This window comes from Anopheles gambiae, chromosome 2, assembly GCF_943734735.2.
Source record: "Anopheles gambiae chromosome 2, idAnoGambNW_F1_1, whole genome shotgun sequence".
Classification (NCBI taxonomy): Eukaryota; Metazoa; Arthropoda; class Insecta; order Diptera; family Culicidae; genus Anopheles; species Anopheles gambiae.
This window is the reverse complement of record NC_064601.1, coordinates 113557274-113573205: the sequence shown is the minus strand read 5'-3', so window position 1 is coordinate 113573205 and position 15932 is coordinate 113557274. Positions and strand designations below refer to the sequence as shown.

The 15932-nt window shown below is 46.1% G+C and overlaps 2 protein-coding genes and 1 non-coding gene across 3 annotated transcripts; 1 reads left to right on the top strand and 2 right to left on the bottom strand.

Moving 5' to 3' along the window:
• The first annotated feature begins 7619 nt into the window (after positions 1 to 7619).
• On the top strand, positions 7620 to 9381 carry LOC5666912 (uncharacterized). Its single transcript, XM_001687925.2, has 3 exons — positions 7620 to 7735; positions 7811 to 9034; positions 9111 to 9381. The coding sequence occupies exons 1-3, from the start codon at positions 7691 to 7693 to the stop codon at positions 9306 to 9308; spliced, it is 1467 nt and encodes a 488-aa protein (XP_001687977.2). The 5' UTR covers positions 7620 to 7690; the 3' UTR covers positions 9309 to 9381.
• Positions 9382 to 10066: 685 nt separating this feature from the next.
• LOC5666911 (uncharacterized) lies at positions 10067 to 11740 on the bottom strand. Its single transcript, XM_061649500.1, has 2 exons — positions 11627 to 11740; positions 10067 to 11560 (listed from the first exon to the last, which is right to left on the bottom strand). The coding sequence occupies exons 1-2, from the start codon at positions 11678 to 11680 to the stop codon at positions 10130 to 10132; spliced, it is 1485 nt and encodes a 494-aa protein (XP_061505484.1). The 5' UTR covers positions 11681 to 11740; the 3' UTR covers positions 10067 to 10129.
• A 3783-nt stretch (positions 11741 to 15523) lies between these two features.
• Positions 15524 to 15596, bottom strand: Trnav-cac (transfer RNA valine (anticodon CAC)). Its single transcript has one exon. It is a non-coding gene; the product is annotated as a tRNA-Val (tRNA).
• Between the last annotated feature and the right edge of the window lie 336 nt (positions 15597 to 15932).

Sequence of the window (15932 nt, the reverse complement as noted above, 5' to 3'; positions counted from 1 at the left end):
GGAAAATAATAAATCGAGCTTCGAAAGCAGACGAGAGACATACGGTGAGCTACATCCGGTGGTAGTAATACGGCACTGGGACTGGGACAACAAAGGGGAAAGGGTGCAAGAAAGGTAAGGGGAAGTGTTTCACTTCATTGTAGAAGCAGTAGCAGAAACAATGTTCAACGCGCTTTGTGTTATAATGATGGAAACGGTAAAAATACTGAAGAAGATAATAATGTGATAGAGTAAGAAAAGAGTCAAAAATAACTTAATACAACTCTAGGAATCAGTAGAAAATTAATAATGAAATCATGAAAGGAAGATTTTTAATATAAAAGAAAGAGAAAACAACATAACCAACAGCTAATATAAAGAATAAAAAATCATAAATAACAAAACAGACAAGACAACAAGTGAAACTGACCAAAACAGTAAAAGCAAAGGGTATAATAACACGAAAAATGCCTTCAAATCTAAAAAAGGGGACACTCACACATTAAAAATTCAAACCAAATTTTCCACACAACAGCAGCAGCGTCTGTCTCATCGCGGGTCGAGATTGCCGCGTGCTTCTGTTTATTAATTCCAATAACAAAATCCGCCTAAATCATACACAAATAAATAAACAAACATGGCAAACGCTTTTTGTGCCCCCCCTTCTCGGTGTCGAACCCATTCTCTCGGGAGCGTTAGTTCGAGCCCATCAGCCTCACTCGACGGTGGTTCTCGGGCAGCCCGGTACGGTACGACATAAGCCCAATAGAATGTTTCCATCGAATATTCACTAAGCACATATATGCATATGTTTGCTGCTGCTCGTGCTCTTGCTTGAACCCTTTCGGCGCCCGACTCCGCCACCTCCCGAAGCACCGAAGAGGAATAGAACCACCACGTTTCTGGTGGAGGCTTAAACCCACCCGCTTGCCAACATGCGAGAGTCCTTCACATTGTGCCAGCGAACACACACACAGCGTCACACAGCGCTGCTCTTTACCTCAAAATAACGACACACACAGGCCCGAGTGTTGCACGGTCGGACGGGCGGGGAGGCCACAAACGCTGAGCGCCCTTTTAGGTGACAGGATGGTAACAAAAGTGTTTCCCCACCGTGAGTGTGACAGAGAAGGAACTCATCTCGGTGCTCACACTCACTCCAGTTCGACCCGTTTTCATCAAGCAAACCAACAACAACAAAAAGGGCGATACGCATCCTCCTATCAGTGAGACCCTTCGTCAAGTACCAGGCTGCTCCATTGCACTGAACGGGGAAGCTTTATTTTCTTTTTCTCCATTTTCCCTTAAATTCTCTCTGTCTCTCTCGCTCACTCGCCCTCATTTAAAAACCGTCTCATTCTCACCGTTCGCAACTTAACAATCAACCTCCGAACTGTCCTCCTCCTTTAACCTCTCTTCCCGTCTCCAGCGCTCACCGGATATTCAAAATCAACACACACACACGTGCGCGTAAGCGAAAGAGGGAAACAAAACAACAACTCCTAAAGCTCTACCAAGCACCGTAAAAGCGCCACACATTATCATATCATGCAAAACTTTTCATTTCTACCACCACCACCTTTCTCATGCCTCTCCCGAAAACCCGATTACACGCAAAAGAGCGATACTTGGCGAGGCGCTGGAACGGACGAGAGCGAAAACGAAGCCAAGGGTTGGGACATGAAAGGTGAAACACAGCGATGACTACGACCGACTAGACTAACCACCTACGGCAACCTGACTGCTGCTGCTGCTGCTGCTACCGTTCCATCCGTTCCCACCAACCCGGCCAAAGGACGAAGTTCAGAACGAAGCTTTGTGTCGTACAGCGTTGCAATTTCAACAATGAAGTAGCCAAAATGAGACAACAGCAACCAAGCTGTGTCTCACTTTCTCTTCCGCATCCCTCCAGCATCCTCGCATTCTGTTCCACGGAACGGGGAAAAACATAACACAGTAGAACCGGATTCGGAAAACCACCAGCACGTCCTGGCACTCCCTACCCCCTACCGACGCTCTCACTGTTTCTCTCTCTCTCACTCTCTCTCTCTCTAACCGAGCTTTGCGAAAGGCGAACAATTTTTGTTTGAATAATTTTAAAACTTCGCCCATCCCCGGACGCAGTTCCCATCCATTTCAACGCTTACGAGCACAAGCAGAGTGTACGAAAAAAAGCACACAGACACACAAACACACACACACACAGTTCAGCCGTTTGAGTGGTCCGTTTTTTTGGGAATGATTTTCCCTTGGCTTTCCTCTCCAAAACCAAACCAGCCACCGAACAATGTGAACGTTTCGTTTCGGTGTGGGTCGTTCGCTTGGGCAAAGCTTTAGGCACTTTTAGGGGGCTGGTAGGGCGGATGGAAGGATAGGGACGCCCTGATACCAATGATACGGCTCTATACGTGACATGGAAAAACTGTCCCTACAAGAAGAGTGTATGGAGAGAGAGAGACGAAGCGAGAGAGAAAGAGTGAGAGAGAGTAGAGACAGTGAATGCTGGATGGTACTTTCGGATGAAAGCAGTGTATCCGAACGTGCACGGTGGGACTGAAAGTTTCGTTCGGAATTGATGGGGCAAATTCTGTCTTTTTTTTTGTTGGATTTTACGAAAAGTGTCTAAAATTGTGGGAAGGTTCTAGTGGAATTTAATTCGAATTATTAACCGAAGAGAGAGAGAGAACTTCATGGTAAAGGAATAAAAGCTCAAACTGGTGGAAGTGCTTTTGGGTAGATTATTGGATAAGGAGTAACTGACGTGTATCGGATTTATTTTAACTCATTTTAATTAGAATTAAGTTTATATTTCAGATAGAATTTGACCTATCAAACCTTAGGATAAATACAAAAAATAACTTTCTAGAAATCAACTCAAAATAACCACTTTATTTAAAGCCAACTAGCTGCACCCAGTGTGCTTCAACGCTTTTCAATAATAAACCATGTGTCCTTTACTTACTCAACCCCACCCCATTGCATCAAAAAAAGAAAACTACAGACAAACCTTCACACACACACACACACAGTCGCTTCCATCCGTACCGAACTGCTCTGTATGCAACTGAAGCTTTTGCGATGGTGGAGCAACACGGTTACGGCTACGACCACGGCTACGATGCAAATGGCAAAAGGTCCCTTCCACTCCTCTCCACACGCTCACTGCTATTGAATCCTTCCGTCAGAAGCCCCAAAAACCCACTTCACTCATCCTACCTGCTCCTCACCCCTACAACCACAAATACGCTAGCGTGTGTATGGCGGCAAAGGTACTACGAAGCGTACGTTTTTCCACGTAGAAGCGCATTGTGACTGGCTCAACCCTGGTCGAAACCAGTCGGTATGTAGTGAATTTCGGAAACAAAAACACACCACCAACAACAAACCCATAGAGAGGGAGACACACACACACAAACGTACAGACAGATGCAAACAAATCTGGTGCAGGAAGAAGAAAAAAGGAGCCGATTCACAAGCGAGCGGGAACGAGAATGGAAAGCGTTTAGAAGGTACAATGTCGGTAGGCTCTTGTCGATGGTGTGGCGTTTGTTGCTGGTCGTGTTAGGCTTCTTGTCTAGCCGGACGTGCTGAAGGATGATAACAAATATAACAAACATGGTCGCAAAATAGGTTGCTTTTGGAATACTTTTAAATGTTAAAATGAATTACAGAACAGCGATACACACCTCCACGACACCTGTGAACGATTGCCCTTTTTATCGACCATTTCTAATCGAAACTGTCTTTTCGCACTCTTTATTTGATAATTTTGCTCGAAATTCTAATCATTTTTTCCCTGTTCGACAAAGTCAAGTATCATCAGATTCGAAACAACCCGGCACCTAGCAAAAGAATTTACCACACTCTTGACATTTTCCCTCACAGCCACGGGCTTTCCTCGTTGTGTCCTTTATGTCGGCGCATTGTCAGTGACAACGATAAGTAGCAGTAGCAGCAGCAGCAGCGGCCCCGGACGGCACTGCAACCCCGAGGGGGCTTTCAGTATGGTTTGTCTCCCCCTTAAACCGTAAACATCAGCATGCAAGGCACGCAGCGCAGCGAAACCGGGAAAGAAGACACGCCAGCCGAAAGAGCGAAGCTTAAGAACCGGAATGACAATCTGCAACCGAAATCTACCGGCTGTCACAATTTTATCCCCCCTTTCATCCCAGCTTGCCTTCGCTTCCTGTCGTCGAGTTGCGCGTGGAGTGGATAATTTGTGGAAAATGATTTCCGATCGCAGCAACACTCGCATTTTGTGCGCGCTGCGTGAATTAACAGCTTCAGCGCGCATTCCATCAACGGCCGCTGGAACATGAACATGAACTCAAAAAAAAAGATCTGTTTTAAATTGCTGCAGCATAATTTATTTCTGCCCGCCCGCCCGGTCGTCCCGAGGCAAAGCAAATTAGTTCCGCTTAGCACCCCGAGAGTTTCTAACAACACCAAAAGCACAGATCGCAGAATTTGCCTTGCCCGGTGAAACAACAATTCAATGAAAATTAGCAACCATTTGTCTCGGAAGGGCCTTTCTTTCCTGGGGGATTTTTGTTTTTTTTTTTTTATTCCCATTTAAAGAATTCCCTTATCTTCTCTGCTCAACAGCGCCACACTTCCACTTCCTAGCCAGCCCTTTTGCCCGTGAGGTATCTCTCGCAAAACTTTGCACAATCTACGACAGATTGAATAAATTTTGCTTCCCCTTACTAATCACTAACAGTTTATCAAAACCCTTCTTCCTGTGCATGCTTTGGTCCTTCAAACTCTATGCTCTATGTTTTCGTCCCTCACTTTTCATCACCTGCCACGGTGGTACCCCCGGCAGCCAAATTTAATCTTCTCACTCTTCACTCAATCTCATCAATTTCGGTGTGCGAAGGCGCCTTCGCCCGCGGCCAAGTCAGTAAGTCGCACCGAGGCGAGGCTAAGCGTCGCTTCCGCGTTGTATGTTCGTTTCCACTCACACTGTGGTATACATTTTCTATCTCTCTATCTATCTCTCTCTCACGCTCTGAAGTCTTTCTACACTTGTTTGTGTGCCATCTCCCACTCAATAAGCAACGTTCCACTCGATTATTAGAAGATATAATAAATAAAAACCGATTTGCGAGCGGAAGCGAAAGCAAAGGTTAGGAGCGCGTCCCTCTGGGAAGGAGAGCAACACGAGGAGCGCAATCCACAAAACAACCAACAGCGGGAAAAGTCAAGCAGCCGGATGCGGAAACATCGACTAATGTCAACCGAACGATGATGGTGTTACAGGAGCAGCTCGCACGGTTCTTGATGGGTTTTTCTGCTGTACTGTGATGGAACGTCAGCAAAAGGGCCAGGCTGAAGGGTGGCGTACTTTTAGCGCACGAGAACAAAATATGCTCCTAAAGCGCCGCTCCTTTCGGCTTACTCCAGTTCAGCTTCGCGTTTAGCGGCGAATAAATTCCACCGTGGCAAAGAGCAATTTCCCGCAGCGCGCACTCGTGTTCCGGGAAGTTTGCCCCATCCCAGCGACGGTAATGGTGGAGGCGAGAGGAGCACTTGACGGCGTCCTGTGGCACAACCACCCGCACAAGTACATGGGCAGCATAATCAGTATCACCAGCACCGTTCCAATCTGCCCGATTCGCGTTGCCATCCGTTTTTTGTTGCGCGTAGGATGTGAGTTGGTGGTGAATTTGTGGCCACTTTTCCGAGCAGGCGTGCAGTAGAAAGGGGGACGGAAGATGAGAATGGCTGCAAAATAAGAAGCCATCGGTGGGGTGTCCTGTATCTCTATGCCCTCCTGCACCTTCACCGACTTATTCAATCTTCTCTTGGGCGCTTCCAGCGCTTCGGCTGAACTGACTGTTGCTTTTTCCTACCAGCGGGTCAGGATGGAAGGAGGAATCATGCTATCGTGGTGATGATATTGAAAAGTTTGTAGAATGATTCATTATAGAAGGAAAGAACAGCGTTGCATGTTAATCAAATGGATAGATAACGCTGCACAGCTAAGTTGACTTTGTGGTGTAAATGGTAGGAGGTAACGTTCATTTTCTCTCACGGCGTGCGATGGATTCTTGAGTAGAGCAAGCGAGGGAGGGGTCTCTCAAGAGATTTTGTTCTAGTAATAATTTTTACACCTTTTCTCGATATCGCAATGCAGAATAAATGAAGTGAAGTAATAAAAGAAAAAGAAATTTATTATAAAAGTCCAGTAATAGTCAAGTATAAGTATCGTTCTTCGAAATACCAGAAACATTACCAGCCAATCAAAGCAACTTATCAACCCACACATACTACCTCCAATCCGGCACACCAAACAATCCTGCATACAAATGAACCTCTCCAAGCGCAGCCGAAGATTCGGCGTTGCTATACAAACACACAACAACCGCTCGGCGCCACTGCTGCTGCTGCTGCTTATATTCTACCAAATCACGCGATGGTGTAGCGAAATTTGCAACATCAGTGGAAGCGAAACGCCCTGAATAAATGGAGAAATTTCCACAACAGCACCACACACACACACATACAGGCGTAACCCGTCTTCCTCCCAAACTCTCCCATCCCATTCGCACGACCGTGTTGATGGGTTTTCGCTCAAGAAGCAAAGGTCCTTTTATTGTTTCCTTTCACGTGCGCCACCCTTATTGTTGCTTTCCCTTCGGGCGGGTCGGGGATGATCCGCTTTTCGCGTTTCCCTTCACCAGGAGGATACTTTCACTCTCACGTAGTCTCTCTCATTCCCCCCTCTCTGGCAAGCCATTGAGCCCCCTTTCAACGGACGATTTATATGCTCATAAAATGGCAGCGAATCGTGACCGAAAGCCGAGCGGGATAGACACAAACACACACACATAAGCACACGCTCACAGCGCACAGGTTTGGTCGGGTGATATCTGACGGCATCAACGGTATCCACTTTCAAATTGATTAGGTAAATAGTGAGTGACGATTAGAGGAGGCAATGGGGAGATGAGCTGAGATGCTTGTCCTTGGGATGATGATGGTGAGTGAGAGAGTGTGAGAGCAACGTAAGTGTGATGGAGACAGTTGCGCGGTAAAAAGGTAGATACTGCAGATAAACATCTAATAGGCTGCTCATAGCAGGCCATCTTGGAAGCAGTGAGCCCCTGGAAAGTTCAGATGAGCTGAGATGCTTGTCCTTGGGATGATGATGGTGAGTGAGAGAGTGTGAGAGCAACGTAAGTGTGATGGAGACAGTTGCGCGGTAAAAAGGTAGATACTGCAGATAAACATCTAATAGGCTGCTCATAGCAGGCCATCTTGGAAGCAGTGAGCCCCTGGAAAGTTGATGTCGAGATGGGCGAAATGGTTTCATCATGGGATACCACAGAGTATGGCTCAGAAGTGTGGAGAGCTCCCTTTCTTCTTCTCTTTCAATTGCCAGATGATTTTCTAGAACAGAGACATTAAAGCAAAAGTTTGGAAAGCTCCGAAGTAGCTCAAACCAGCTGTACACACAGAAACAATACTTAAAATCACTATGCGATAGCTTCACACTTCCAAAGCAACTTCGCTTAACAAATACAGATCTGTAACAGATTGTTAGGTAATAGCATTACAACAAACAATAAAGCCCTTTTTTGGGGGCGATATTTACCCAACTGCAAGTTCATAGACACACATAAGACCCTTAGAAAGCTTTAAATAGTACGAGCGATACTGCACCCGACCCGCATAGTCGTAGTTTTTTTTCCTGGTGAGCCACGAAATGGAGTCGCTGAGATACATTTGTTGGGCGTTTTGTCTGGCACAGGTACGACAACTGCATCTTCACGCATCCCAACGCTTATAACTGTCTCTTATTCTACCCATTTACCCCCCTTTTTAGTTTGCCTTCGTGAGCGGTCATCCCGAGTTTGGCACTCCCTTCAAGGTCCCGCAGACGTCCGCCGTCATTCAGGGCGCTATGGATGTGTCCCGCCTTTCTGCGTCGATTGACGATACGCTCAACATAATGATGAGCGGGTTAATACCCAACAGTGAATCCAAACGATTGCTGGTAGTCAACTTTGCTGACGAGTTTTCGCGAAAGTTGAAAGCCGTCGCGGAAGAGCTGCTAACCGCTACAAGTAGCAATTCCAACGTGAATGACACGCTGAATGCAGTGTTAGATAAGTATGCGGAGCTGGTCACGTTTTACAACAGCAAAGGCGATGCATTCGTTTCGGATGTTTCCTCCAAGGTGGGTCTGTACGTGAGCAGTGAGTTCTGGACCGCACTGGACTTTATTGAAAGCGCTCTTCCCGATGTAAAAGTTACGACGGACATGTTGCGACAGGCTCTACTTAGTGTCTCCGCTGTAGGTGACGTTCCAGCAGGTCTGCTGCGACCGCTCGTGAATGCATTGAGAAACACGAAGGCACATCTACCACTGCTGGTGTATGTGTTCCAGCGTGTTGGAGTGAACTTCCAAAGGGCGGACACGTTCATAGCTACCTTCAAGCAGGACGAACAGCCTCTGCCCGATAAGTTCCAGCAGGACACAGCTACGTTCAACGGACGACTGTCAACGCTTGAAGCTGTTGTTGAGACATCATTTTTCACGGTTGAACAATTGTTTAACGCTACCGGCACTCGACTGAGCAACGAGTTAAAGGGTGACGTAGAAGATCAGAACAACTTCGTGAAGCTAAAATCAGATCTACTATCGTTCACGACCACCCGTTCACTGTTTGTGAAGGATCTGAAGCTATCGATTCAACTTGCAAGCTCAGGCAACAGACAATCGATCGCGAATGGTGTAAGCCAGGTGTACTACTCGGATAGCTCGCAAAAGGTGGGCTCTCCAGCATTACAGCTCGCCCAGCAGCTCCTCGAATCAAGCGCCAATGCCGAGTTCTGCCATAGCAAGTACGCTGCCCTAGTGACGGATCTGCTTCCCTTGGGAAGGATACGGTTGAACGAATGTTTCGATACGGAGCGACCAAGGTTGCAAAAGTTGGAAGAGCTAATGGAAACGTACGCACTGATGGTGTCGTACGACGTAGAGGACATGTGGAATAACTTGAAACCTTGCACGGCGGAATATGCCAAGTGTGACTGTCTCTCAAAGGTAAGCTTTCGAGTTCGTGATCTGATGGCTATCCAACCTGTTCATCTGTTTCGGTTTTATTTTTCTTCAATTCCAGATCACTTCATTCTACAACAAGTTAAAGACAGCGCGTAATACTGATAAATTGACCAGAGCTGCGAATTTCTTCTTATCGGCCCTGACTGCCAGTTTGAACCGGGTTGGACTATGCTTTACGCGCGTGAATTTCTTGACTTTCCTCAACCTAGTACCTAACTACATAGAGGACGCCAAGCAGTGCGTTGGTGAAAATTGAAGAGCTCGAGAGGATGCCTTAATTGATTGTGCAGACAAAAATGGTTTAATAAAATTGTTTTATAATGCATGAATTATCGATTGATTCTTTGAATCATTTTAGATTGTTTTGTCATTCAATTAACTACAAAATTGAACGATCGTTTGTGTGAGTTCATATCACAAACAGGTAAGAATTCTCCCGGCTGTCCAATCTACCCAGAAGAGTTCCCAGATTTTCTGTTATTCCCTCATCATTTTCGCTCTTTAAAGCTCTTCTCTTATTTTTAACAAAATAATAAATATAATGGGACGGTCTGATGGTGTAGTCGTCAGCTCGTACGACTTATGCCAACATGCCCGTCATGGGTTCAAACCCCGAATGGACCGTTCCCCCATACATATAGGATTGGCTATCCTACTATGTATATAACCAGCTAAGCCCAGCAGTGGGACAGGCGCAGGCCTTGACCAACAACAGATGTTGTAGAAGAAGAGTATACACAATTTTCCAAGTGGCTTTGTTGTCTCGAAGTGGCAAGACAGTATTGAAAAGAAAGAAGATCAATAGAAAGCAATTAAAAGATGGGATTGACGAAAGCCGCTTAAGATACAGCTTTTTATAGTTTTATTACTATATTTTAAGTATTTTAAGATTTATTAGAAATGTCTGTTTTTGCACACTACAGTAAATGTGTCAGTCAAGCCTGATCAATACAATAGATCGTCATCGCATTAAATATCATTGAACAGTAATAACTCAATACAATAAACAAACGCTATCTTTTTTCACAAAACTTTATTTATATTATAACATAAAACATCATATTCCCTCTAAACATCTCAAACCTCCATCATTGGCACATTGTAAGACGGCCCTTTCTGTCGACACTCTCCAATTTCGCTCCATAGCTGCGCCCGATCGTTCGCGACAGCTAGGGAGGCTTCCGTACCACACAGCAGCAGCCGGCGGGCGCTACTAGTTGTCTCAGCTACCAGAAACGACTTCATTAGCTCCAGTTTTTTCTTCATTTGCTCCACCAACTGTGTATAGAGACCGTTCATAGCAGTTAAGAACGAAAAATTGCCCGACTCCGCAGTGCAGAGCTGTAGCTGATCGAACAGATCCTCGAAATCGTACACGAACGTCGCGTACATGTTGAGCAGGCTGGTGCGGAGCGTTCGTAGTCGCGTGTGCTCCTGCCGATAGCACACTATTAAACCATCCCTAACGCGCGGTAGAAGCTGTTCCACCACGCTGGCGTACTTGTTCAAACAGTACAGGCCGTACGGTCCCTTCATTGCCGTCACGTCGGCAAGATACAAGCCAAGCTCATAGGCTCGACTGAACGTAACAGATGCGACCGATGTTAGGATGGTTTTGTATGGGGTTAACTTGCTGAACTGTTCCCTCACCGTGAGGGCCACTTCATCTTGGTCATCCGACTGCAATTGCAGAATTTTTGTAACCGTAGTCCGAATATCGCACGGGCCCGAACCGTCGCATAATATTGCCACCAAGGGTTCAACCGATGCCCCGAGACCACTGATCTCTTGCTTGGTGCAGCCCAACGCTTGCAGCGTCGTGTCTTGCAATTGCTCTACATCATCCATAAAGCTTGTAAAATCATTTCCAACCGTTGTCGTTGTGGTCTGTACCGACCTGGATAGCCTTCCGAGGAATGCATCAGCCGCTCGAATATTCTCACCCGTCGAAGCGATCGTGTAGTTTAGCGGAACAGTGTTTGCTCGCAACATCGAAGCCACTCGAGTTACCATATTGACGATGGACACATCTATGCTCACCGGATTGTCAACAACGGCTGCGGTTAGCTGCACTACCGCTCCGACCATAAGTTGCACCGAGCTTTGAAGTGTCTTGAATGAGTCCTGCAGCTCTAGCTTGATCGATAGTTTGACGAGTTTTTCGATTTCAGCCAGAATTGGAGGTAATTCGTCCACCTGGAGTGTTTGCAGACGCGCGAGAGAGAGCAAGACGGGATGAAAGGTAGCAGTGACGTTGCTGTTGCTTGTACTGGCTTGGTTCAAAGCAGTTGCAAAGGTCGTCCCAATGGTGGCCACCTTGCGCGCCAGCAGGTCCATCTGGGTGCGCAAATCGCTCAGCAAGCCGTAGGACGAGACGAGGGAAAAGCTCATGTGTTTTGTCAGCTCGCTCAACCGCTCCTCGATCATGACGGCCGTACCTTGCACTGCTACACTGCCCCGGATCATCACATCAACGCCAAAGTCGGGTTTCGCTGCGACGAACGTCATCTGGCGGGAAAGCAGATCATTTTTTATGAAGAAATTGTATCTTCTAAAGTCTCACATTTTACTCACCGACAGCAGACACGCAGCAAATAGCAGAAGTTCTCTTGCGCGAACCATTGTCATGCACACACAACGATCGAGCTACAGCAGCAGTAAGCTGCCGCATCTCTAGTAAGCCCCTTTTTAATAGATCCAACCCAGAATCATTTGTTGGGCAACGAGCATTTGTTCAACTGGTAACTGGTACGATATCTGGCTAGAAGTAGGGCAAACAATCACTAACCTCACCTATATCTACATTTCAAAACATGTCTCCACATAACCCCTGGCCAAGACAAACAACGTGTACCGATTAAGTATCACAAACCGATTTTATTTACGAATGTTTTTGTCTGTAGTTTTAAAAACAAAATCTTTTCAATCGCGGCAAAGCGGCAAAAGAATTGCCGCCAATTGGCCGGCCGCTTTGTTGTGCTTTCGCTTGGCAATGTACAAAGAATCGCATCAAAATACACAATCGAACTCAGCCCGGTTTAGCTCCTTAGAACTACCGTTCTCTTAGTAGTGGGGAAATGAATTATAGCCTTATTATAAAATGGAGCGCGTGTTTAGTCTAGTGGCGGTAGCAGCGGTCCAGCCGTGTTTGGAAAATAGGGAAAAGGGGCCAAACCCCAGCCCACCCCAGGCCCCATTTCCAGGCGAGCGTGAGTTTGGTTTTTTCGGGACACTTTAATTGGGCGTTTTTGTTGGGGTTTAAAATTGCGCGGCAGCGCACACGCGATCGAAACGGCAAAGCCAGTTAAAACTGGAGCACTACGCCACTGGTGGTGGTGTAATGAGTTGTGATGGTTTAAAAATAAATGCGATTTGTTTACATCGATGAAACATGGTGGTGATGATGGTGGCCATAGCATCGCCGAAGGACTTCCTAATATTAACTTTTGGAAACGAATGTGTGAGTGTGTTGGAAGCATAGAACGGTGAAGGTAGCATTTCATGTTCTTTGTTGTGCTAATGGTTGACTAAATGATTGGTTTTATGTAATGGTAAAACTAACCATTAACAGTTTAAACATTAATATTATCTTCAATTCATATACAATTCTTCCACTTCCACAACAAATGACCCACCAACTAACACGATTCACATTCCCCGATTGTAATGTCTTTCGCAACGCAAACCACAACATACAAATCCCATCCCAAAGTGTCGAGATCACGGCACGGCACGAGGAGCACGTGGAAGGTGAAAATTTAATATTTAATCAGCTGGTTCCGCTTGGGCCCTCGATTACTCAAATCCATTCTCCTATCTTCCCATCGCCTCCAGACTTACATACTATCTCATTAAACAGTACGAACATAAAACCGAAAACGACCACCTCACGTGTGCCTTCCTTTACACACGCACGCATTAAAAGGTTTCGTTCGTTGGTGTGTTTTTGTGTGCTGTGTTACCGTATCGGTGTTACAGTCTAATCCAACGATCAACTTGTAACCATTCGCGAATAATTTTACCATCCCCGCACTGCGCTTCTTCGCTTCAACAAGACCGTCATGATTTATTGCGTATACAGGGTACTTCCTATGCTACTGCTGCTGTAAAATGCCCTTCCCGTTTTTAAGGTGTGTTTTCTCTACCCATTTGAACGAGAAGAAGAATAAGGGCTCCTTCCCATGTGGGGCCAGTTGTGCAGACTATGTCTTAACGGTTGCTATTCATCCCTTCCCTTCTTGCACACGCACCAGGCACAAGATCTCCGCACGTAAAGAGTGACAAAATTTCACCCAAAAACACTCGGATCATTCCTCGTTGTTCCGGGTAGTGGTAGTGGTACTGTCATATTGATTTTTCTCGCACCCAACCAGATCCGCTTTCATGCGAACTCGTTCTCGAACGCTCTGCTGCTTCTGCTTTGCTTTGCTCGGCGAACAAAAGAGTAAGGCTTTGTGTCGGTGTCGGTGGCTCCAAAAGCAGGCAAATCCTGCACACTTTCCTGCTACCCTGGTACGGTGGTGGAGTCGATTGAGGGAAAGTTCTCTCGCATTGAGCCACAGCTTTCTCCTCGCGTTAGGGCAGCGTTGAGTACCGCTGAGTTGCTCGCTTGATGGAGAAGTTGAGATTCCGAGATTGCTATTGAATTGTGTAAGGAGTCTTGTTTAACGGGGAAAATGGATCGCTCTGTGGGATAAGGAGAAGATGCTGCGATGTTCATTCATTTTCTGCTGCAAGTACTGCTTTTAATAGGAAATCAATAGTTATTTCGTTTTAAAACATCAATATTGATATGAGAATTGCATACTTTCAGGCGTTTATATAATTTTCATCAACGCTATTTAATTTAGATAACTGCAATGACTTATTGATCATCGTTTTGGGAAACAACATCGTAGTGAAGATCAAAATGAAGCTCCCTTAGCTTTCCCACGCCCTTTTGGAATCGCAAATTCTAAGCAAGATATTAATTACCAAGAGCATATATCGTACGCTCAGATTTCAAACACTCACTCACTTCGGAGCGGCAGCGAAATAGTTTCCCAGAGCAGCAGTCCATTCTTGAAGCAATTTCCAGTGCAAAGTTAGCCACCGACCAACGATAGCCCCGGATAGCACCGAACGTCGACGCACAAGCGCTCCTATCTCGAGCTTCATAGATTGGACCTACCGGGAAAACACAGAAATCTTATCAGCTACGAGATACGGCTGTCAGCGTATGTACTGCACCAGTAATACCTACTGTCGCACGGTACTGGGCGACGGCAGGACCGTGTGTATCCTGAATTCCACAAGACACATCCACACCGGACAGACAGTTGGGGTCTCGCTGGAACGGTACACATTCCGCGGCGCTGCTGTACGATGCGGTTCTATCGCCACAGGAGCAAATACGAAACCCCGGGTGGAACAAAATCAGAAGTTATCAAGTATGCAGACGATCTGTTAGAAAGGGAGGGACTTAGGGCAAACCAAAGCGTTCACCTTACCCCCTTTTTGACAGTACTGCTGCACCCAGCGAAGCCCTGAAGAAGTTATCTCGGCAACCAACTCAAGAAACCATTCGCTTCGTTCCTCTTGATCCTAGGCGCTCGAGCAGCAGCAGCAGCGGCGGCAGTACACCATACACTTGATTCCCGGCATTCGATGTTGTGCATAGTTTTGCACTCACCTCCTCACTTCCCGTGCCTTTGCGAATCCGTCCACAGCTACCAATGTCTCGAACGATGAGCCAGAACCTCGCCCGGGCTCATAAACTTCCCATTGGACAAGTTCGAAGAATTCCAGAATTTAAACCAATCCCCGAGCCCTTTCCTAGCGCCCATCCTGGCACCTCCGCAGGGTTCAGCTGAAAACCCGTTTTACCCGTTTATGTTCTCCTCACTTCCCGGTCGGCGCAACCTCGCCAATCAACCTTTGTACTGCTGCACGCTCACCGATACGGTACAAGATGCAAATGGATGCATCTTAGCGGAAAGGACGTGAAATAGTCGCTCCAGCTATGTCTTGACCTCTTCTTGAAATGCCCTCGGGCTAGCGAGATGGTAAGCGCCGGATGAACACACACACAAAGCCCAATATCCGGACATCTTTATTGAGGGCGAAAGTATACTCCAAGAACTGACTGCCCCACCGCGGACCTTGTCCAGCAAGCTTCCAGAAAATGGGAGATGATCGTGGAACAATTACTTCCCGGGGAACCGGGTGGCAAGTTGCAAACCCAAAAGGGTGGGTAAGAGCGAGCAAGTTTATTATTACGGCTGTAATTAAATAAATCCCACCCTTGAAGCCGAACCTGCCTGGGCGGCATTGAAGTCAAAAGTTTGTTGCGTTTCAGTAGAAGACAGAGGTACTTAGAAAAGGAAAGATAATAGTTGTATTAGAACTCTACTACACACAGAAATTGCTTTTATACTTGAAAAGTCACATAGCTTTGTTTGTGGAAAGAGGAAAAAAGAACACTCTCTCTCTTGTTTCCGCCCGGGTTCGAACCGGGGACCTTCTGCGTGTGAAGCAGACGTGATAACCGCTACACTACGGAAACAGATGTGAGAAAAGGCCGCTAGTTTGCTCCCCATTGCTGGCCACCTGGTCCACACTGCTCTTCACATTCCTTATCTTGTTTCGCTTATCAGTTGAACTTCATTCATTCTTTCAAACACGAATGAGTAATCTTATTAGATTATTGCTTGAAATTCATATATCATTACTGTCATGGATTCAAGCGAGGATTGGACCAAAATATCTAGCTTATCTGTACTGTTTTATATCCCTTTAATCTCACATTTCTTGATCAATGATAAATGTTTAATATAATTCTTATTTATCTTACCGTTAAGAGTTATACCATATTATTTGTAATAGTTTAGCAAGCAACAAC

Coding starts and splice junctions, on each gene's coding strand:
- LOC5666912 (XM_001687925.2), top strand. CDS start 7,691: ATGGAGTCGCTGAGATACATTTGTTGGGCGTTTTGTCTGGCACAG. Junction 7,736..7,810: donor GGGCGTTTTGTCTGGCACAG/GTACGACAACTG, acceptor CCCCCTTTTTAG/TTTGCCTTCGTGAGCGGTCA. Junction 9,035..9,110: donor AGTGTGACTGTCTCTCAAAG/GTAAGCTTTCGA, acceptor CTTCAATTCCAG/ATCACTTCATTCTACAACAA.
- LOC5666911 (XM_061649500.1), bottom strand. CDS start 11,680: ATGACAATGGTTCGCGCAAGAGAACTTCTGCTATTTGCTGCGTGTCTG. Junction 11,561..11,626: donor TTGCTGCGTGTCTGCTGTCG/GTGAGTAAAATG, acceptor CTTTCCCGCCAG/ATGACGTTCGTCGCAGCGAA.